Source organism: Colossoma macropomum, unplaced genomic scaffold (assembly GCF_904425465.1).
Source record: "Colossoma macropomum unplaced genomic scaffold, Colossoma_macropomum, whole genome shotgun sequence".
Classification (NCBI taxonomy): domain Eukaryota; kingdom Metazoa; phylum Chordata; class Actinopteri; order Characiformes; family Serrasalmidae; genus Colossoma; species Colossoma macropomum.
This window is the reverse complement of record NW_023494830.1, coordinates 12,264-35,096: the sequence shown is the minus strand read 5'-3', so window position 1 is coordinate 35,096 and position 22,833 is coordinate 12,264. Positions and strand designations below refer to the sequence as shown.

General features: G+C 38.3%; 2 protein-coding genes across 2 annotated transcripts; both read right to left on the bottom strand.

Moving 5' to 3' along the window:
- Positions 1–865: 865 nt before the first annotated feature.
- Positions 866–8,701, bottom strand: LOC118800266 (H-2 class I histocompatibility antigen, Q9 alpha chain-like). Its single transcript, XM_036560475.1, has 5 exons — positions 8,642–8,701; positions 5,750–6,038; positions 3,518–3,793; positions 2,555–2,848; positions 866–975 (listed from the first exon to the last, which is right to left on the bottom strand). The coding sequence occupies exons 1-5, from the start codon at positions 8,699–8,701 to the stop codon at positions 866–868; spliced, it is 1,029 nt and encodes a 342-aa protein (XP_036416368.1).
- Positions 8,702–10,989: 2,288 nt separating this feature from the next.
- Positions 10,990–21,295, bottom strand: LOC118800271 (H-2 class I histocompatibility antigen, Q9 alpha chain-like). Its single transcript, XM_036560481.1, has 6 exons — positions 21,190–21,295; positions 18,566–18,826; positions 17,655–17,927; positions 15,865–16,158; positions 15,679–15,772; positions 10,990–11,110 (listed from the first exon to the last, which is right to left on the bottom strand). Exons 1-6 carry the CDS (start codon positions 21,257–21,259, stop codon positions 11,107–11,109), a joined length of 996 nt encoding a protein of 331 aa, XP_036416374.1. The 5' UTR covers positions 21,260–21,295; the 3' UTR covers positions 10,990–11,106.
- Between the last annotated feature and the right edge of the window lie 1,538 nt (positions 21,296–22,833).

Below are 22,833 nucleotides of genomic sequence, written 5' to 3'. Positions count from 1 at the left end.
TCTAATCTTATTTCCCCCTTGTTTGTCATTAATGGCCATTTTGAAGTGTATCTAAACCCTGTGGACTGTAGCTTACTTATAAAGTCATCAGCATTTCTTAGCCTTGTGTTTTTCTGATTTCTCACCTGTTTTTTTTACTTTATTACATTTGTCACTGACTAAAATTTGTGTCTTATGGACTCGTCTTTAATATGCCCCACATTATTGGTTTTGTTGTTATTCTGCTTTTGCTGACATAAAATATTTTGTGTCATTTTAACATTTTCAGGATATTTACCCCACACTGAAGTCTATGATTCTGACTAGCCAGGGTTCCTTTAAAGTAGTTTTTGAGCTGCTACTTTTTTTTTTGAAAAGTAATTTTACTGCATTCATTATTTCATCAACGTAATAATACTTTTACTGCAGAATGAGTTTAGGCACCTCTACCTACGTCAATTTATGAGTCTCCCTCAGAGGCTGTAAAATATGCAAACATTTTAAACACGTAAAATATTCTGGTAAAGTAGAATAAAACAATACAGATATATAGTTAATTCATTTCATTAATACAACATAAATATTATAAAGGCTCACTTACAATCACTGGAGTTTCCTGGAACAGTTCTGAAGCTGATGTAAATAAATGTAGAATTATTATAAGATGTGTGTTTGGTACACTGGTCTATTTCATAGTAGGAAATTACATAACATAAAATCACATCAAACAAAATCTGAGAAAAACTAGTGCTGAGAACAAAACTGGTTCAGCATCACAGTATCCTCGATTTTAATAATCCAGTCTACTTTTAAACCTCTCAACTCTGCTGTAAAATTGTTGAGATACAGTATAAAATTCACTATCAAGAATCCACAAGTGGATCCTCTATCTTCCTCTCTTACCAGACTGCTGCTTCTTCCAGATGAAAAGTCCAGCACAGCCGATGAGGACGAGGACCACGACTGCACCAATGATGATACCGACTGACCCTCCACCTGAAACACCAAAGAATTATATCATTGTACATTTCCATTAGTTGCATCATAAACACAGCACAGCTACTGCATTTTACAGTATAAAATTATAGTGAATTCACAACACTATAGAATAGTTATTTCACATAAGTAGTCCATAAAAAAGCATTAGATACATAATTAAATTCTAAGAACAGGTTGAGATTATTCACACTGGTTTGTGAAGTAGGTTAGTTAAATAGTTCAATCCCTCTTTAAGGGGAATTGCACTGATTTTACAAAATTTCTGCATAATTAAGTGGTTAAGATGTAAACAGAGTCATTCAGAGTGGTTTGGTGTGAAACGCTCTGATCTAGAGAAACTTACTGAGTCAGAATTGTACACAGTGGTGGTGATAGGAACCAGACGTCCACCTCTAAAAGCTCCCTCACTTAAAGTTTTTACAGGAAATGGTTATGAATTCACTGCCTGATGACTGAGACACTGTTTTATAGATTTTATCCTAAAGCTTTTTTTTTTTTTTCAATCCATTCATGTCATCGAAGTACATGCAGGCCATTAGTAACCAAAAAAAACGTAATTTTTTTTCAGATTTATCACTATTTTACCATCACCAATATTCCATATAAAGCTCAGAAGACATGTGTAGGTTCACTGGTGGGTTTGGATAGTTGTCATGTGTATAGTGAGCAAGGCAGCTGGATATAGGTGCGAGCAGACTTTGATAAACAACACAAACTAGCAAAAATACAAAGTACAAGTTAACAAACTACAAGGTCTAAACAAAGCAAACAAAACACGAGGTAGACACACAAACACTACATGTGACAAAGTGACAAGCAGACCAGACAAACACTGACTGAAACAAAGGGCTTGATAAAGGCTACAATGAATGGGGAACACCTGGGAGAGGGAGGAGACAGAGACTACAGACAGGAGAGGATACTAATAGGGAAGGCGGGGAAAGGGCGGAGCACAAGAACCAAAACAAAAACACAAGCACATGGCAAAAAGCACATGGCTACAAAACAGAGCAAGTAACAGACACAGGAACAAAGGGTTCCATGTGTTGTAGTCATGGTGACCCCTGGTTCCTATCACCACCACTCTGAATCACTCTGTTTACATCTCAAACACTGAATTATGCAGAACAAGTACACAGTATTGTACCTCTGATTTTTGGGCCATTTTTGACCAACTTTTTTTGTCCGAATCAATGTTTATAAAGATTTGTCTTGTAACTGGTTGGTTTCTCTGGGTGGCTGTAAGGATTTTTTGAATTGTCTATGGAGAAAGTGAATGGGATTTTTACTTATGAGAAGGGGGTGGTGTTATGGCATGTTTCATTATATATATATATATATATATATATAGTGTGTGTGGGCAAATTACAGTGTGTCCTTTGCAAATAATGTGTAAATAAGGAATTTTATTTATATATTTGTTTCCACATACTAAAGCTGATTCATCAATTAATTCATCAATTTACCTCTTTAAATGTTGTACAATCTGCACTCATTTTTATGAAACTTTAATAAATAAGAGCCAGTAACTCTCAACATGAAGTTTTTAATTCCATTTAGAAGCAGATTCTCCTACCTGACATGACTCTGCATTCAGACACCTTCAGCACCGTCTCCTTCTCCAGGCTGCTGTGCTGAATGGTGCAGGTGTAGTCGTGTTTGTTCAGCTCCTCAGGTGAGACACTCAGAACGCTCCTCTTCTGGAAGGTTCCATCCTGGTTGGGTAGCGTCTCTCTGAGCTCCACGTCCTCATGCAGATCCTCTCCATTCTTCTGCCAGGAGATCATCACTGCTTTGGGGAAGAAACCTGTAGCATGACACACCACTGGAGAAGAAGAGTCCTTCTGGAACAAAGACACCTCTGGAGAGACTGGAAAAAGGGGGAGGCAGTTATCATTAAGATTGGAAAGTCATTTCAATAACATCCACTAAAACAATCCCATACATGTATATATATACATGACTGCTGGGAAAGAGAAAAATATACGTATAGCAGCAAAACATTATATGCGTATTATTATAAACTACTTTGGATGTAACAAGTATGTAATGTACAGAGTTAAAATCTAATTTAATTTTAATTTAAATAACAATAACACCATTTCCACAGTTCAGATATATCATGTATTCATGTCTATTTTATTCAAATTCATAAAGACACAGAAAGTAGAGAAACAGAGAGAAAGAGAGAGACACACAAACAGAAAGAGAGCTAAACATTAAGATGTGTTAATCATATCAATATGCAGAAAGATCTTTGTAGCTCATATTATACTAGTTTAAAGTGATTTTATCAAAACCCTTTTATCATGTAGTTGTTCAAGCACGTATCTTAGAACTAAATAATTTATCAATATAGTGAGATGTCACTTGATAAATCACTTAAAAAGTACAAATGTTAATCTTATAATAAGCTTACAACAGTCTCAACATGAGAAATAGTAGACATATTGACTAGATTTGAGACAAGTTGCCCAGTTACCACTTTTTTGCAGTGTAATGTTACTTTTCTTCTGATGACTTTGATCACATACTTTACCTTTCCTCTCCAGAGTGGATCTGCCATAACCCACATACTTCTTTAAATCCTCAATACACACAGTCTCCAGGTACTTTTTCCTTTCCTGCGCGTCACTAGTAGTTTCCCACCTCTGTTTGGTAATAACAGCTTTAACGTTGGCTGCAGTCCAGGTTTCAGTGTTCAGATCCAGACTGAGGAAGTCTTCTCCATCATAACCGTGCTGCATGTATCCACTCCTGGTTCCATCATCTTCATGCAGCTCACAGCCGTACATGAACTGCACTGTATGAACTCCTGCACACACACACACACACACACACACACACACACACACATACAATAAATACACACAGTACTTTAAACACAACACAGAATTAGTACACCACAGCATTCACTACCACTCTTCTCCATTCTACACAGTCCTTATTAACATATCTCTGTTCTCGGAACAAAACCTCGTATCTCCAAAATGGTAACTTTACAGGAGAAGTAAAAAACATGCTTTACTTTTAATATAAATCGATGGAACCAGACATTTTCCCAAGCAATTTAAGGCTGTTTCTTTTGGTCCAATCATCATGAAACTTACACACAATGCAAAGGCCAACAGACATTTTCAAATGTCGAAAATGGAGATACAAGGTTTTGTTCTGACAGCAGCGATATTCATAAATCAGCACTGCACTAATCAACAGTGTTCTAAAGCAGCCGTTTTCAAAGTTATTTAGTCTAAGGCCTCCTTTTGTGGATAGAAAGTGCCACTTTGTCCACACTTGCTCCCCTCCTTCATTTCACTTAATGAACAAGAAGCATGTCTTACTGGAACCTCGTCCAGTTTTATATCTTTCACCACAGCTATTGCTGACTTGGCATGTTCTATGACATGTCCTGTGATTACTCATATGCAGATTTATACACTGACAAAATTTAAAATGACTAGGAAGAGCTACAATTTCTTACATTTTTCTGAGACCAACTTAGCCTCAGCCTCAACACACTGCACAATGATACCATGAAGAAAAAAAAACACAAAACATGTTCACCAAAATCACAACGCATGCTTTACAAATATGATGCACATTCAGCACCTTTAAAACATGCGCTATATTTTACAAACACACTGGAAGTTCATAGACGCAACATTAATGTGGATATAACAAACTTCAGAAAGACTGTTAACCTAATTACAATGCAACAGAGTTGTTTTTGAAGGACACTCATATTTATGTTTTCAAAATTCTACAACAGAAGCAACATTCGGTAACACTTTACTTGAAGGGTGTCTACATAACACATTCATAACACCTTACATAAACACTTCATAACATGCTCATGAATGTTTAAATCAACATTTACAAAGCATACATGTTTTACATGATATTAATATGGACCACTATGTTATTTTTCATTTTATTTATTTAAATAAAGTGCTCATTTTTTATTTTGAAAAAATATATTATTTTCACTAAAGCACCATATTTCTTGATCAAGACCAGAATATTAAATTGGTGAAAGTGATGGCTGAGACTGAGACAACCCTAGACAAATACCAGCGAGTACAAGACAAATATAAGAGAATAACAAATGTCATTCCTGATGATAGCCTGGAGAAGCTGGCATTATTAGACTGTCTGATGGGCCCTTTTCCCATTTCTGTGTCTTTTCTGCTGGTAGTTAAGCTGCTTCTGCTAAAACAACCACAATAATTTATGGCCAAGTAGAGCTCAGACAGGCTGCCGAAATGTTCGAGCTTGAAGCAAAAGCAACCTAACCTCAGTTTCCCAGCCAGCAAAGAGCAGTAGAAAAATGAGCTTGTGCAATTAGGAAGAATGAATTAATAAACTGCTGACTAACGTTAAACTGAAGGCAGTTTGCACTTTAAAGTTGATGCTGTTTCCAGCCACTTTCACTGGAACAGTTTTCATTCCCCCTCAACAACTGTCACCAGTTGAGAGAGCAAGCACTTTGCAGGAAGCAGATGTATGTTCACTGGAGCGGACGGTTGAAAAATGCCTCCAGTGGCGTTACAGATCATGACGATGCAGCACGCCCCTCTACCAGTATGTGTGCCAACTAGTTTATTATTAGCAAGCTGTCTCAACATCTCCAGCTAACACGGCTAATCAACCAGTTTGGTTATTGTGGTTGGTTTTATAGGAAAACTGCAACAAAATGCATGTAATAAAAAAGTTATTATGTAAATCAACCCAAACCAACAGTGTTTAAGGATATGAGTGTGTTCATGTGTACCGTGAGTCTGATTGAAGCGCTGCATTAGAACAGCCATATTGAATTTTAAATTCTCCTGATGATGCTGCAGAACCCAGGTGTCTCTGTTCCAGTAATCTGGATCATCAGCATCAATCTTCTTCATCCACTCTGTCTTTGGGATCATCTTCCTGATGTTACTGTCGTAGTACACAATCTGCACTCCGTCCACCAGACCAACAGCAGTGAACATTGGGAAATTTATTCCTGGTGTGACTCCAGTGTAGAAATACTGCAGTGAATGAGTGACTGAGGAAAAGAAAAATAAGCACTGAAATGAGTCGTAAGAGTTTTGAAGAAGTGAACTTGCTTCTAAGTGATTGTAAAAAACTGTAAAACTGTATAAAACCTGCCTCAAAGTCTCTTTCATAACACTTTTATTTATTTGTTTCTTCCTGATTAAACAATGAATCAGACACGTTATTTGTCTGTACTGTTACTCTTCAGACTATTATGCAAGGACACACCAAACACTTTTCCAAATGCAGTTTCCTTAGAGCTTCTTAGACGGACTGCAGACGTTTATTTTCTACGTGCAGTACATGCTGTGCCTGACCTCTTAACAAAAATAATGAGTTAAATAACTGTATGCAATGCATTTATCATAAAAAAAATCCCAATAGGTAATAAAATTCAAATGAACAGGTAAAAAAGCTACAAGGCCGACCTTTGTATTCATACGCTTTATGTCTCTGTGGCTTGTGTTCTGTAGATTTTCATGTCATGTAAAACATGTTTCATGCAGGAACAGTGCCACGTTCTGCAAGTCAAATGAAACAGCCTCAACTAGCAGATAGTAAAAAGAGCTTCTCGTTGCATGCTGTCTCTGGTAATGGGATTTTCTGGCCTGTGTATTGTTCATTACAGTATAACTGTCAGTGTTTCATTTCATTAGAATGTTATATGCACTCAGTACAGCAGCTAATTTCTAAATTGACCTGAAAACAAGCTTTATTAGCTTCTAATATTGAGGTCAATTCTTTGGGAATATTAGGGATGCACATTGTTCTATAGGACAAATCTCATAGCAGCAAAGTACTTATTTCTGCAACAGGATTTACTAATATAGGATATGCTAACTCTAAAACTTATTTAATCGAGACATTGGAAAAAAAAGTTGATTTTATTTTATTTTTTTTTTGTAAACTGATTTGAATGAAAAGCATCCTGCACAGTCTCTCAGTTTGCTTGTTTTGTGAGGAGCAAAGGACCGTTTTTTGAAATAAGTGATCTGCAGGGAGATTCACTTGAAAGAGGCCCCGAATATTCTGTAATAACTCTCTCTAGGACAAAGCAATCTGAACAAAAACAACATTCAATGAGCTCCTCAGTATATGGAGCTTCAAACAAGCCAGGATGCCCCTGCGTTGGAGCGATGAGTCAGGCGCTGGACAGCTGTCGCGATACCCCCATACCCCTTCATGTGCCTGGCAGAAAACAGAGATCACTTCCAGCATCACATGTAATGCAATCAATTACACAGACGTCAAGATATGCATCGGATTTTTTTGGTTCCGATTACTTCATCGTAATAAGAGCTACAACAGAATATTCAGGGCCTCTTTTGAGTGAATCTCCCTGTATATTCTGCAAATATATACTTTTTGATATACATGCAGCTGTTGATGTGCTTTATTAGTTTTCAGCATCTTAAAACCTTGGCCTCATTCCTGTTCCCCAAAAAGAGTTCCCAAAAAAGTTTAAGATGATCATCTTTAAGATGATTTAAAAACATTCCTCTGCTTTCCTGCCGTGAGCATTTCTTTTTCTGACAATTTTCAATTTCAATTTTTCAAATAATCAAGATCAGGGATTCTCAACCATTTCTAAGTTAATGCCCACCTATTTATCACTAGAAAGCATGAAGGCCCATAGAGGGAAAAAAACACTTAAAAAGTCCAGACCATAAAACTTTTGAACTTTTCAACAGCGTAAAGATCAGATTGTCCATTTGAGTCTGATCACAAAAATCAAATTTATTCTTGAAAAAATTTAAGAAAAAAAAATTTAAAAGATGACCAAATACATAAGGCATACAAGTTATTATTGTGAGAATAAGTTAACAATACTTTGTCAAGACCAAGTTCAAATACAGCTTAAACCGCATAATGCAAAACAGGTGTGAACAGAGAAACAACTACTACAGGGGCAAAAGTGACCCATGGAGGCATGGGGCTCCTTTTTGGCTTACATCAAATACCCAGTTACTGCTTCTCCCTCAAATCCAGCTCCTCTCCTCCATGACCCAGAAATTTATTGTGTGATAATTGAAGTTCTTTTTCAAATCCTGGATGAGACAAACTTCTGCTGAAGCAGCTTTGAGAGAGGATACAAGGTAACAAGAAGTCTATTCAATATCCATCCAGATATTTTATTTAAGGAAATAAGAAGTTCAAGTTTTGTCTCGCTTATGGAGGCCGCTTTACTCTTATGGGAGGTCAAGGACCCCTAATTCCCCTCTAGATCAGTAGATCAGCTTAGATCAAGAGTGAAAACAGACTCACCTGCTGATGTTAGACAAATATTGTGGAAAAAACAGGTGAGGAAAAACATGCATTTCTTTATCAATGAACTGTAATCCATTTTCAGCAGTGCAGATATTTTTTTTTAAACTTTTTTATTTACATAATTAATTTGTCCTGCATCAGTTTAAATCCTCCTTGCACAGTAAGAACTCAGTGTCACAATGTCTCTGTGAAGCCTCCACCCATGTCTATCTGCTCCTTTTTTGGCTATTCCCCAGTCTTGTTTCCCAGGTACCGCATTTTAGTCTCCTCCCTAGTGCCACCTTTCTATTGGTGTTTCCCGGCTGTGTCCAGTAGTGTCCATCTGCAGAGCCGCAGTACTGCAACTTTAGTCCCCACACTTTCAGACCTGCACTTTCAGCTCCCTGCGCCTCTGTTCAGGAGCTGCAGCTGCACTTTCAGCTCTCATGAGTGCGTGAGCATCTACTGCACAGTCTTATTAGATGAGAGGAAACAATTTTTAACAGAGAAACTATTTGTATTTATAGTAACATTTTTGGTTCTTTCAGTGATAAAGTATATTTTATTCTTTTTTTTGAAAGAGTCAGTGTAGGTTACAGAAGGAAGATCCATAAATGACGCTACACAAACTGGCAACCGATAAAGAAAACTTTCTAGATCACCAGAGAGTCAAACTCACAGCAGTGCTTTAGGTGGGCTGTGGCGTAGCTATGGTAACAAGCAGTAAATAAAGAGACAGTGGCCACATTTTTGCTCATTTTGTTTTTACATTCTCAAGAGAAAATGTAAATTCCTCTGACTGCATGATTCTGAGTAACTGTAGACATTTGTGACAGTATGTGTGAGCCACAATCAATATTATCAAATTTACTGAATAAATCAGTAGAGAACAGCATGTTTTCCAGCGCTGGATCAGAGAATTTCTTGCAATATTGAAACTGGCTCTGACTGGATGAGAACTATGTAGCATAAATCTTTCGGATGGAAACGTATCTATAGGCACTTGTGCGACAGTTAAACTAGGCTTGCTTAGTCTTGTTTCAAGTATTACCATACACTCATAAAACAGAACATACACATGATAGCAAAGCTTCTCAGAGAAAACTATACTTACAGCAGCAAAAGAGTAATATCAGTAATACTTCAGCTTCATCTGTTACTTTAGAGTTGACTAATATGTATTATGGCCTATTATTATCTTTTTGCAAGTAATCTTTAAAACAGCTACAGTAACAGATCAGATCACTTTATCTTTCCTCTCCAGAGTGGACCTCCAATAAGCCACAGACTTCTTCATAGCGTCTATACATTCAGCATGTTTTTAGGTGAGGTATTGATTTTGTAGTGGAAATCTGAAGTGTACTCAGATCTGTGTGTAGTCTTTCTGATGTTACTGTCATAGTACACAAACAGCTCTCCATCCACCAGACCAAAACAGTGAAATTTGTAGATTTATCGCACAGAGTTGGAAGCTAAAAAAGACTACAAAAATAGATACTGAAATAGATGAACAGGCTCCAATGAAACCAAGTAATTTTCTTATTTAGAATCAGGAGACACTGACTGTACAGTTCATTTATAACTGATGGTGCTGTTTTTTTCTGATTCTGTTTCCATTACTGTGCATATTTGCTTGATGATGTAGACTTGATGTAGACTTATTTTAAGCTAACAGGCTTTAAAGGGGAATTCCACCAATTTATCAAAATTTCTGTATAATTAAATGGTTAAGATGTAAACAGAGTCATTCAGAGTGGTTTGGTGTGAAACGCTCAGTTCTAGAGAAACTTACAGAGTCAGAATTGTTCACAGTGGTGGTGATAGGAACCAGACGTCCATCTCTAAAAGCTCCCTCACAGAAAGATATTACATGAAATGGTTATGAATTCACTGACTGATGACTGAGACACTGTTTTATGTATAGTTTTGAGAAGTTTTGATGGAGAGGCACATGCAGGAAGTTGTGAGGCAAAATAGTCCCCAAAGAAAACATATTTCTCAGATTTACCACAATTTCCCTAGTAATCTAGTCCTTCCTTCATGTTCACCTATATGATAATATAGGATAACTGCCAGTGCATCTTCCAGTTCAGCTCCCAAAGTTTCATCACTGCTATTTTTAGCTGAGCTGAATTTTAGCTGTCTGTTGTTTATCAGTTATTCAGTGAAGGTGACCGTCCAAGATTTATTATAACTATTTAAGCACTGAATATGTGTGTTCAATAATATAAAAACTCCAGCAGCACTGCTGTGTCTGATCCACTCGTACCAGCACAACACACACTAACACACCACCACCACGTCAGTGTTACTGCAGTGCTGAGAATGATCCACCTGCTCTCTGGGGGTCTTGTGGGGGTCCTGACCACTGAAGAACAGGGTAAAAGGGGGCTAACAAAGTATGCAGAGAAACAGATGGACTACAGTCTGTAACTGTAGAACTACAAAGTGCACCTATATAGTAAATGGAGCTGATAAAATAGACAAGGAGGTGAACTTAATGAAGTGACCAGTTGATGTGTACACACACACACAAGCACAAACACACACATGCGTGCGTAGATGTACTATAAAATATTCCTTACATAGAGCTCAACATAATGGAATTATGCACCATAAAATGTATGATGCATGCATATTGTTATGGCCAACTTATTAATGACAGAAATGTAAATGTGTATGTAACATTTATTAAAGACTAAAAGCATAATCAAGAAAACATTTCTATGGGTAAATATAAAAGTAACTTTTAGACAGGGCAGTGATGTGTCCAGATCCAGTGTGCTCAATTCCAGAGTGTGATCCAAGGATCCATACAAAGGGATCTCCTTTTCTCTCGTCACTTCATATCAATCACCTGGAGAGACAGAAGAAACACAGAGGATGGTTGTTTAACTTTTTATTAGGTAAAGGATGAAGAAATATGCACATTCGAGGCAGGGTAACAATCTTCTGGTTCTGGTCCTTCATAAGCTCCATAAACATAAGATTATGCTTGTCATAAACAGTGACAGGACCAACAGATGAACTCACATCAATGGGTCAAGGCTAGAGTTTTCTTGTCAACTGCAGAGTACGCCCACTGGTGTCGATAAAACGTCTTAGAAAAACAACACACAAAATGTTCAGTTACATCAGGGCCTACCTGCATAAGAACAGCACCCACCCCAGAATCACTGACATCTACTGCAAGACAAAAAGGTTTATGGAAATCTGAGGCAAGCAACAGTCAGTCAGTCAAAGGAACAACTGTGGCAAAGTTCTTGCAAAATCCCCAATAATACACAGCCATACTTAAAAATCAAATTCTCTGTGACCCTTGGGCACAGGTAAATTACAAATTGCCTCAACCTTAGCATCAACAGGACTCCCCTGTCCATGTCCCATGATTTTCCCCAAATAAGTCACTTTAATCTTTCCAAATTCACATTTTGCAAGGTTTAGTTCATTAGCTGCTTGCAGTTGTGTAAAGAGGTCTTCAATTTGCCTAGTGTGCTCTTCCCATGTACAGCCATACATGACCACATTATCCGAGCAAGTTTCACGTGTGCAGTCCCAACAACACCTGATTCACTAAACAGTGGAATGTAGTCGGTGCCTTATGCATCCAAAATACCACAACCTTGTACTGTAAAAGCTATTGGGGTGACAAAAGCAGACAATTCCTTTGCACAAGCAGTCAATGGTACCTGCCAGTAATGTTTTAACAGATCAAATGTACTTACAAATGTGGCCAGTCTCCATAAATACAGTCATCTAATGTATCAAATAATCTAATCCATCAAATAATGGATCGCAGTCAGTGTTTGTCACTTAGGTAAGTATCCTATAATCAACCCAAAACAGTACCTGCCATCATGCATCTTGTTTTTTACTGGACTGACAGGATTAGCATGCTTTTTGATAGACTGTGCTAAGCCCACATCAATATCATGCTCTATAGCAGAAATGAAGAAGCAAAAGATTTCACCAGCTCGACAACATCACTTTTCTTCTGTTCTATTGAATTTGAGGTATAGCCAATTTGGTTTGATTTTCGGTATTAAGACCTTCAACTACTCATGAACATTTACACTATCACACTATTCCAACCAGGGGTTATAACAATCAAGCCTTCACCTAACTTAGAATACTGATTAGTGATTAAGCCAACAGGTACACAAGGTATGGAAGAATGATACGGCTTAAACAAAGTTACCATGATAAACTTGCACCTTCTTCCACTGATATGGTGTATTCTACACCATATTCAAGTAATTCTGTCCTGGAAGAATCTTAGCAATGATATACAGACCAGCAAACTAAGCTTGAAAGGAACTGCTTAAAACAAGTAACAAAGCCAACACCTGATCTCCTAGTTCAAAATTGAGCTTTCGGATTAAAAAGACACTACATTTTTATCTGAGCCTTTCCCATTTTTTTTTAACTTGATACAACCTGTAATAAAAACCACTTTCGTAAACCAACACATTCTCTGGAGGACCTGCAGTACTCCAATTATCATCTGCAACTGCAGTTGTTACGCCCGAGAGGGGGAATGATGGAGAATATGAGTTTTACAGCAAACACAGGACACGAAGTGTACTGCTCACAGCTGCATCACTTTATAAGTTGTTTGATATTATGTATAGAATTAGGATTCATTAAACTCTTTATAGCGCATTAGAAAAGCATACGCTGTTCTTGTGCTGAGCTAACACACATACATACACATACATTCACTTCACAACTTTTCAAAGGAAAATGCTAATTAAATACAGAAGCTCTCAACTAGTTCACTTTTAGCTTTTAAACTCACTTTTAGCTTAGCACAATCACGAGTAGCCAAATTTTAATACTTTCCCCATATTTCCCACAGCCTTCACTTACACAGAACAATAGAACCTAATTAACTTGGTTTTTAAAGCTGTTGAACTCCATATTTCTCAATTTAGCTCTGTATCAGTCACATTTTGAACACAAACTAGAGCAGCACATCTATATATCACAACAGACTTGGCAATAAACAACAGGCAGGTTTGCATTGTTTAGCTGAACTACCCAGCTTTTTAACATTACTCATTCCATAAGTATAGCTCAGTTTAAATTACTAAAGAACAGTAAAGTAGTTTCCATACAAAATACGAACAGTGAAAATAAGAAACTTACAACAGTTATACAAGCCTCTTGTTAAATGAGCATATAACTCCTTAGAACGAAGCTGGGTAGCTTATTTTTCTCCTTCCCTGGTCCTTTCACCAGGTCAATGAGCTAGGCTAGTGACTCGCATTTTAGAAACGTCACATAAACACGGAAAATTTGCTATTAAAACCACAGTGAAACAAGATTTCACAAACAAGGCCGCTTCTTTAAACACCATATTTGCAATTTTCTTAAAATATTTCGTACCTGAGAGGGGGAATGATAAAGAATATTAGTTTTAGAGCAAACACAGGACACGAAGCGCGCTGCCCGCAGCTGCATCACTTTATAAGTGAGGCAAGCCAAACGTTCATTCTCTAGGTTCCCGCGCTCAGTCTCAACTAATCGCACATCAGTGACAGGCTCGACCAATCGATCACACAATAATGGCTCATATAGAGAAATGCAGTGTTTTATCAGTATCAAAACAGTTAGAAACACGCTTTTTCTTTCTTTTCTTCTTTGAACATACTTTTTTTTTCTTGCATCATTATCAAAACAGAAACATACTTCTTTCTTTTAAAGGGCGTCACACAGTCGGCCCTCAAACTGTGAGAGCAAACCAGTTCATTTGGGCTAATACCTCCTGCACTACCTCACGAATAGCAAGTAGTAACCAAAGGAGACCCTCCTCTCAATCAGCAACGAGTTCCACACAATAAGATCTCAAAAATGGCTTGAAAGTCAGAGGAAAGCACTCCATGGAACCTAACCAACTGCATAACAACCCCACTGGAACACTCTAACCAGAGTTTACTCTTTTTCAGTGATCCCAGAACACGATTACTTAGCCACATTTCATATAAGACTCTTTCCTCCATGATCCCAGCTCCTGTTATCCCTTGGATAGAACTCACAGGCGCAAACCATTTCTCAAGCACCACCCACTGGCCTTACACTACTACAGCAAGCCAGAAGAGGCACAAAGGATAAATACCATGAGACGTAGAGTTTTAATTGAATGCTGAGTTAAAGAGATACATTTTTAGATGCTTCTTGAAAGTGAGCACTGAGCTTGACTGTCTAATAAAAGGTGGAATTGAGTTCCACAGTTTAGAAGCAGAATAACTGAAAGAGTCTCTCCACGTTTTCTGTATTTTACTGAAGGTGTTTGTAGGTCAGTATCTGCAGATCTAAGATCACGTGCTGGGACGTAAACAGACAGACACTCTGTGATGTAAGTGTGCTTTAAGGTCATTTAGACTTTTAAAAACTTGTAGCAGAACTTTAAAATCTATCCTGAATGATACAGGTAGTCAGGGCAGTTCTTTCAAAACGGGACTGATCTGATCTCTCTGTGTTGTTTTTGTTAGGATGCTGATGCATTTTGTACGAGTTGCAAGGGATGTATTTTTTTTCCAGTAAGAAGATCATTACAGTGATCAACTCTGCTGTAACAAATGCATGAACAGGTTTCTCTGCGTCGTTCTGAGATAGAAAAGGCATTCTCAAATGATAAAAGCTACTTTAGTGACTGCGTTTACATGCAGGATGAAACAGAGCTCAGAGTCTGAGATCACACCCAGGTTTCGTATTTCAGTTTTGGTACATGAAGCTAAAGACTAAAACTAAAGTTTCTCCTAAAGAATTTTTCACTGAGTTTCTGTGCCAACGATAAGTATTTGGCTTTTTTGTGATTTAACTGTAGAGAACTTTGCGACATCCACTGAGAAATATCTGACACACAGCTGGTCAGTCTGTCTACAAAGTCTTGATCTTCAGAAGGAATAGAAATGTATAGCTGGGTGTCGTCAGCATAGCTATGAAAATTAAGATTATGCTTCCTAATGACATCACCTACAGGTAGAATGTACAAAGAGAAAAGCAAAGGCCCTAAAACTGAACCTTGAGGGACTCTTTTTGTGAACTGCCTATTACCTAAATAAACCATTCTAAAACTGTGCTGGAGAGGCCGACCCAGCATTCAAGACACTGGATTAAAGTCTTGTGGTCAACGGTATCAAAAGCTGTTCTAAGATCTAATAAAGCCAGAATAGAAGGATTTTGTGCATCAGTGCTGAGCCTGAGTTCAGAACGAAAGATTAGAACGAAAACCTGACTGAAACTTCTCATATAACTTGTTTGATATTAGATATTAGTTATATAAAACAACTTTTTCTAATACTTTACTTAAAAAAGGCAGGTTTGAAATAGGTCTACAATTATTTAATACAGAAGGATCCATGCTACTCTTTTTTAGCAGAGGCTTCACCAAGGCAGTTTTAAAAATATCTGGAAAAGCACCTGTTGACAGAGATGATAAGTCCAACACAGCCACTGAGGATGAGGAGGAGAACAACCACAACTGCACCAGTGATGACACCAACTGATCCTCCATCTGAAACACCAGAGTTACACCGGGACATTTTTAATCTGACACATCAATAAAATAAATGTTGAAATTGAAACACAGTTTACTTATTCTCCTACCTGACATGACTCTGTGATCATACGCCTGTAGCACCGTCTTCTTCTCCAGGCTGCTGTGCTGAATGATGCAGGTGTAGTTGTGTTTGTTCAGCTCCTCAGGTGAGACAGTCAGAACGCTCCTCTTCTGGAAGGTTCCATCCTGGTTGGGTAGCGTCTCTCTGAGTTCCACGTCCTCATGCAGATCCTCTCCATTCTTCTTCCAGGTTATGTTCACTGCACTGGGGAAGAAACCTGTAGCATGACACACCACTGGAGAAGAAGAGTTCCTCTGGAACAGAGACACCTCAGGAGGAACTGGAGAGAGAGAGAGAGAGAGAGAGAGAGAGAGAGAGAGAGAGTAAGCAAGCAAGTTTATTCATATAGCACATTTAAATCAAATTACTTTACAATTAACAATCTCATTTACCTTAACACACTCCTTAACCAGTACAAACCGTTCAACAGTTACTTGTCAGTTGGTAGAGTCTTCTCTGTTAATTACTGCCAGTATTTCACGATATTTAACACTGTTTTTCACTGTAAAATGCTGTATTCATCATTTTATTGTAAAAACAACTCATCTTCTGTCACGTTTCCCTCCAGCATGGCTGGAACTACAGCTGACACTGCTGCCTCAGACTACAGTTCCCAGAACCCCTTCGCTGCCTCATGTGACTCAGGCCTCAGCTTCTCCAGACTACTAATCGCACACACGTGTTCATCATTACCTGCCTGTGTTAGTTTAGTATATAAGCCCGGGCTTTAGTATAGTTCATTGCGAAGTATTGTCTCAGCATGAACATACCGAGTGTGTTCCTTGCCTGTTTAGCAGTCTCGTGTATGACCTATTTTTCTGTTCTGACCTGGATTTTTGCCCTTTTTGCCCTTTTGTCTTGTTGTGGATCCCTGTTTTTTGACCTTTTGCTCTGGCATTTTGACTGTGATTTTGGATCATCCTGCTGTTATTAAAGATCTTAACTGCAGCCTCGTCTGCGAGCGTCTGATTCCGTCTGCCAACGTTACACCTTCAAATATCGTTTGTAATAACACAGCATGCTGTGAGCTTGTAAACCCAGCACAGCAACAGAATTAAAAAGGTATAAACATTTTAGTAAAACAAATCTTGAAGTGTCTTTATTCTAACAATCCAGATTTTGGTGTTTTAAAGTTGTTAGCTTTTACTTGGATTTTGTTAACATAAATGTTATTGGTATTGCCAGGTATATGCAAATTATAGACGTTGATGCAAATTATAAGTGAAGCAAAAAATTTCTGTAAAATATTTGCATTTTTTAAATATCACATTTGAGATATTTCCCACATATACTGTGCATAACATGGTGAATAAATAACAATTCAAAGTATTTTTTCAAATTTACAGTAAGTACATAAATTTACATATGCAAATTTACAGTAAGTAAATAAGCCAGTAAGTAAGTGCACAGCAGAAGTGTATAGTACAGAAAATCACAGTGAAAATAATGCAACTTGTAGCCAGTAATTTACTGTAAGTTGGCAGTGATTTTTTTTACAGTGCAGGCAAAGTCTCCTCATATAGAAGCAGCAGGTGTTCAGTGATGAGGGTGAATACAGTGTAGCTGAACAGCTGTAACAGTGTTGGTAATAACACAAAAAAGAGATACAGTTACACCTACAGTAGAAAATCAGTAATGTATTTAGTATTATTATACTTATCTTATAAGTATAATAAGTTATCTTGAATGTGACTAATATGTAATATGGCCCACTGTTACTGTAATATCTAATCCAGAACCCAGCTGCAGTTACAGTAACAGAACAGATCACTGTACCTTTCCTCTCCAGACTGGATCTGCTGTAACCCACAAACTTCTGTAACCACTCAGTACAGGTGATCTCCAGGTAGGACTTGTGGAATTTGGCTCCACCCCTCCTTTCCCACTTCAGTTTGGTAATAACAGCTTTAGCATTGACTGCAGTCCAGGTTTCAGTGTTCAGATCCAGACTGAGGAAGTCTTCTCCATCATAACCGTGTTGTATGTATCCTCTCTTGGTTCCATCATCATCCAGCTCACAGCCGTACATCACCTGCACTGTGTGAACTCCTGCAGGGACACCAACACATTAAACAAAAAAGTAAAGAAAAGTATAACAGAAATGATGCTGTGTTGATAGCTTTTTAAATCAAATTTTGTCTGGCCAAACTGGTGATGGATGATCTTGCAAAGCTTTTGTACAGTGAATAAAAAACCCATCTCATCAGGAAAAACATTATGCATAAAGTTTAAACAGGCTCTAAAGTTTATTGAAAATTAAATTACAATGTTAGTAATTGAGCTCATTTTAGGGAAAAGAAAATGAAAATCCTGCTGAATATAATCTGTTTAAGAGGTAAAAGAGCAGTTCTAATCGCTTAGCTGGGCTGACTGACCTGATCACTGAAATCAACATTAATGCACTGAGCATGTCAGTCAGACGACCCTCTCCAGTCCAAGTAGGTCAAACTAAAAGTTTTTAAGTGAAGTATTTAATTTTGTTGTGGAAATCTGAAGTGTGCTCAGATCTGTGTGTAGTTCAGGTTTTGTGTTTATAGTGTTTACAGTGTTTACAGTGTTAATGTTTATCATTTCAGAAATGTGTCTCAGCAGCTGAAAAAGTATGTATATTTTTACATACTTACTGTTTGAGTGTTATTGTAGAGCTGGCGTTCAGTGTGTAAAGCTCTCAGTGTGTTTATACTGACCTTCAGTCTGATTGAAGCGCTGCATTAGAATATCCAAACTGACTTTGAAGTTCTTCCGATTCACCTGCAGGGCCAGTGTCTCTGTGTTCCAGTAATCCTCACCCTCATTGTCCTGCATCCAGTCTGTCTTTGGAATCATCTTCCTGATGTTACTATCATAGTACACAATCTGCTCTCCATCCAGCAGACCTACAGCAGTGAACTCTGGGAAGTTTATTCCTGGTGTGACTGCAGTGTAGAAGTACTGCAGAGAGTGGGAGACTGAAAAAGATGAAAAAGATCTACTAAAATAGATGAACAGACACTCTTTGACACAAAGTCACCACCCTTCAAAGCATCACCCCTGTGAACCAAGTGGTCCAACATGGCCATCAAGTGTACAGACACTTAGGTGCTTCACTGTAAACTCACCAATCAGATGTAAGCACTGTAAGCAGGTGAGTTTACCTGTCTTCAACAAAAATGGAGGGCAACAATTCAGGAAGAGGAAGAGGAGAGTGAGGATGAGAGGGGAAGCCCGTGGACGAAGAGAAGTAGAGAAAAGAAAATGCAGAGGTACACCTGGAGGAGGATACGGACAAGAACCAAGTTTATCAGATGAGATTTGAGTAACATTAACTGACCGTGCTGTAAACCATGGGTTAACATTAAGAGAGGCTGAACAGAGAGTTCAGCCCAACCTCAGCAGACGTACTGTTTCACCAGGAATCCAGACATTTCAACCAGAGCACAGGTGAAAAACTACTTTTCTCTACTGTCTACAGTTGAATCAGTACAATGTACACATACATCAGTCCTTTTTGGTACCCATTCACTGCAGTCCATGGTTGAAACATGGTCTTGTACATGGTAAAAAAGAGTTTTTCAATGGTTCTTTAGTGAAGGCAATGGTGATATAGAGAACTATGGCAGCTCAAACCATTTCACAGTACAAAGAACCCTTTAAGCATGCAAATGGTTCTTTGAGCTGCCATGGTTCTCTATGTGGTTGTCATCAAGCTGTTACTCAGTGCTTTTCTTAACGTAGTTATGTTATAACTGAAGTTTGAGGGGAGGAGCATCCTCACCTTCTGTTCCTGTGACGACGTGTTTGCAATCCCCAGCGCCACCCCATCTCCTCCCCATTCCTCTGTCCTGCATCAGGCCTACTACAGCTATGAGGGGGGTTCTGGCCTTCTAGCTACAGGCAGAAGCCACCCAGAACTCCAGCTCAAGTTCTCAGACTTCACCCCCCTCCCTCAATCAGTCTTCCCTCATACTACCACCACCATGTTGAAGGCATGGTCTGAACTCACAAAAAAAAAAGACTCTGCTGCAAAGAGAAACAATTTCCTGAATGAGACACACAGAAACAGACTGAGAACTGGCCTAAGCAGCCAAACCAGCCAGTCTCTAAAACAAGACCTTTATAAGGAGAGATTCAAACAGTTTATTAGTTCCTGTTTTCTAAAGTTGAGTTTACAAACAATGCAATCCACTTAAAGAGTATATCACCAAAAGGGGACTTCTAAATAAGAATAAATATCAAAGGACAATGCAATTACAGATAAATCAGACATCAGTGACACTGACGTGGTGGTGGTGGTGTGTTAGTGTGTGTTGTGCTGGTGCGAGTGGATCAGACACAGCAGTGCTGCTGGAGTTTTTAAACACTGTGTCCACTCACTGTCCACTCTATTAGACACTCCTACCTTGTTGGTCCACTTTGTAGATGTAAAGTCAGAGACGATAGCTCATCTGCTGCTGCGCAGTCTGTGTTGGTCATTCTCTAGTCCTCCATCAGTGGTCACAGGACACTGCCCACAGGACGCTGTTGGCTGGATATTTTGGTTGGTGGACTATTCTCAGTCCAGCAGTGACAATGAGGTGTTTAAAAACTCCAGCAGCACTGCTGTGTCTGATCCACTCAGACCAGCACAACACACACTAACACACCACCACCACGTCAGTGTTACTGCAGTGCTGAGAATGATCCACCACCCAAATAGTACCTGCTCTGTAGTGGTCCTGTGGGGGTCCTGACCATTGAAGAACAGGGTAACAAAGTATGCAGAGAAACAGATGGACTACAGTCTGTAACTGTAGAACTACAAAGTGAAACTATATGGTCAGTGGAGCTGATAAAGTGGACAATGAGTGTAAAAACAAGGAAGTGTTCCTAATAAAGTGCTTGGTGAGTGTAAGTATGTAAACAGTTATTTCCACCTTCTTTATCTTGTCTTGACAACAGTCTTTAAAACTGGTTACTGTCACACCTTATAAAGCTTACAGCTGAACTTCCAAAGCTTGCTCGATAATATAAAGCATACTTTAACATCTGGACACGAGCTTTTAATGTGCAAAAAGATTTTCAGTAATAAACATCTCACTTGTCCATACATAATACAGCACATCCTATCTGAGAATGGACAATCTTTACAGCACGGACATGTCAAACACAGACACTACTAGGTCTACCCTAAAGACTCAGTCTTTAAAACTTAAGTCAAGTTTAAAGTGCTGTGCAATTACGCCGCTCCAGTAAAGCTCGCCCCAGTGCCCTCCCCACTCAGACAGCTCTTTAAAGAAGTTAACCAGAATATGAGTATCTGTAGACTGACTCTGATAGACAGAAACAGACTCACCTGCTGATGTCAGATGAATATAAAGTGTGAGAATAAACAGACTTTTCTTCATCACTGTGCAGTAATCCATTATCAGCACTGCAGACTTTAATCTTTGCAGAATTACTTGGTCTGGTATCAGTTCCTCCTTACAAATCAAAACTCTGTAGTCACTCAGGAAGTTAGTAGGGTTGCCAGATATCTTCAACAACTACTTTTAGATAATTATTGATCCAAACACAAGACATAAGCTTAAATTAAAAAATACAACATATAAATACAAGTGATTTCCCATTATTAAGTTAACTGAACAGTTTTAGCTGAAACATTTAAACAGTTTGTCTGTAGTAGTATTTTTTAGTCAGTCCATTTTCAATGTATATGTGAGTTTTTTCACTATACTTTACCTTTAAGCATAAGAGAAACACAAATAAACAAAAATATAATTTGTCAAACTATGTACAGAAAAAACACACACGCTCAGGGTTTAACCTGCTGTTCAGGATCAGTAGTGATCAAATGAACTACGCCGGTTGAACACAGAACTGAAAGTAGAGCAGTGCTATAACTGTTCCACCTCACAAGAGCTCAGAGCACATTTAACCACAGTGAAGCCTGCCTGCTATGAAAAAGCACAAGTCTCTGAATTCCTGTGTTAGAGCTTGTATGAGTTGAGTTGGCGCTGTGTAATTTATCTCATTTCCTCTGAGCACTGCTGTTGTTGTTGTTTTCAGGTGGAACTTAGGATGGAAACAGAACATTGTCAGGACAAATCCAAAGGAAATGAATTATTTAAGCAAATCCATTAGAGTTACTATATCACTTAGCTTTTTACAGATTCATGACTTACAATCACATGGTTTTGTCATTACCTCCACTATGTTGAGTACTGTTAACAATAACAATAACAGTGGTTCATCAGCACTAGCACTGGTTAGTGTTAACAGATTAGAGCTAACAAACTATTTGCATACCCACTCTCTTAAACTGAAGCTACTAGATCTACTTTATGCTAAAGGGGAGTAACATTCAGGCCGTACACATGACTCCCACCCAACCATGGATTACCATACCGTGCTCTGTGGAACTGTGCTCACTGTCCATCTGCACTTGTAGAGCAAGCCTAGATGAAGTGTGTTTGCATATCAAAGACTTGCCAGCACACAGATGCCATGTCCCTGAGACTTGACCAGCAAAACATCTACAGCGCAGTGTAATGAAACACCGTCTAGCATACCTGTGCCAACTAAAGAGGAATACATGGCATTCTTTCAGCAGCTACATAAGTGTGAATATCTTAAAGTAAACCCAGGATAGAGGGTCAGTGATAGAGTGATAGACCAAAGGCCTTGCAGGTGGACTGACCCCCACTATTTACAGATCTGTTTTCAAGTTCTATGTTAGAGATCAAGGTGGTATATGGTAGAGATCAAGAGAACCTTTCATGATCTTCATCTATGAAAGAAGCAGGTATGTAATGAGAAATGTTGACATGTTTTTAGAAATATGAGAACAAGAATTTAAAATATGTTTAAACTGCTTATGGTCATGTTTCAGTGTATTTAAGAGTTGTTTTTCATATATAGGAAATTGTATCATTATATTGTATTATGAGCTTGGAAGTTCATTTTCTCCAATATTGTCAAAAGTAAAAAATATTTAAAA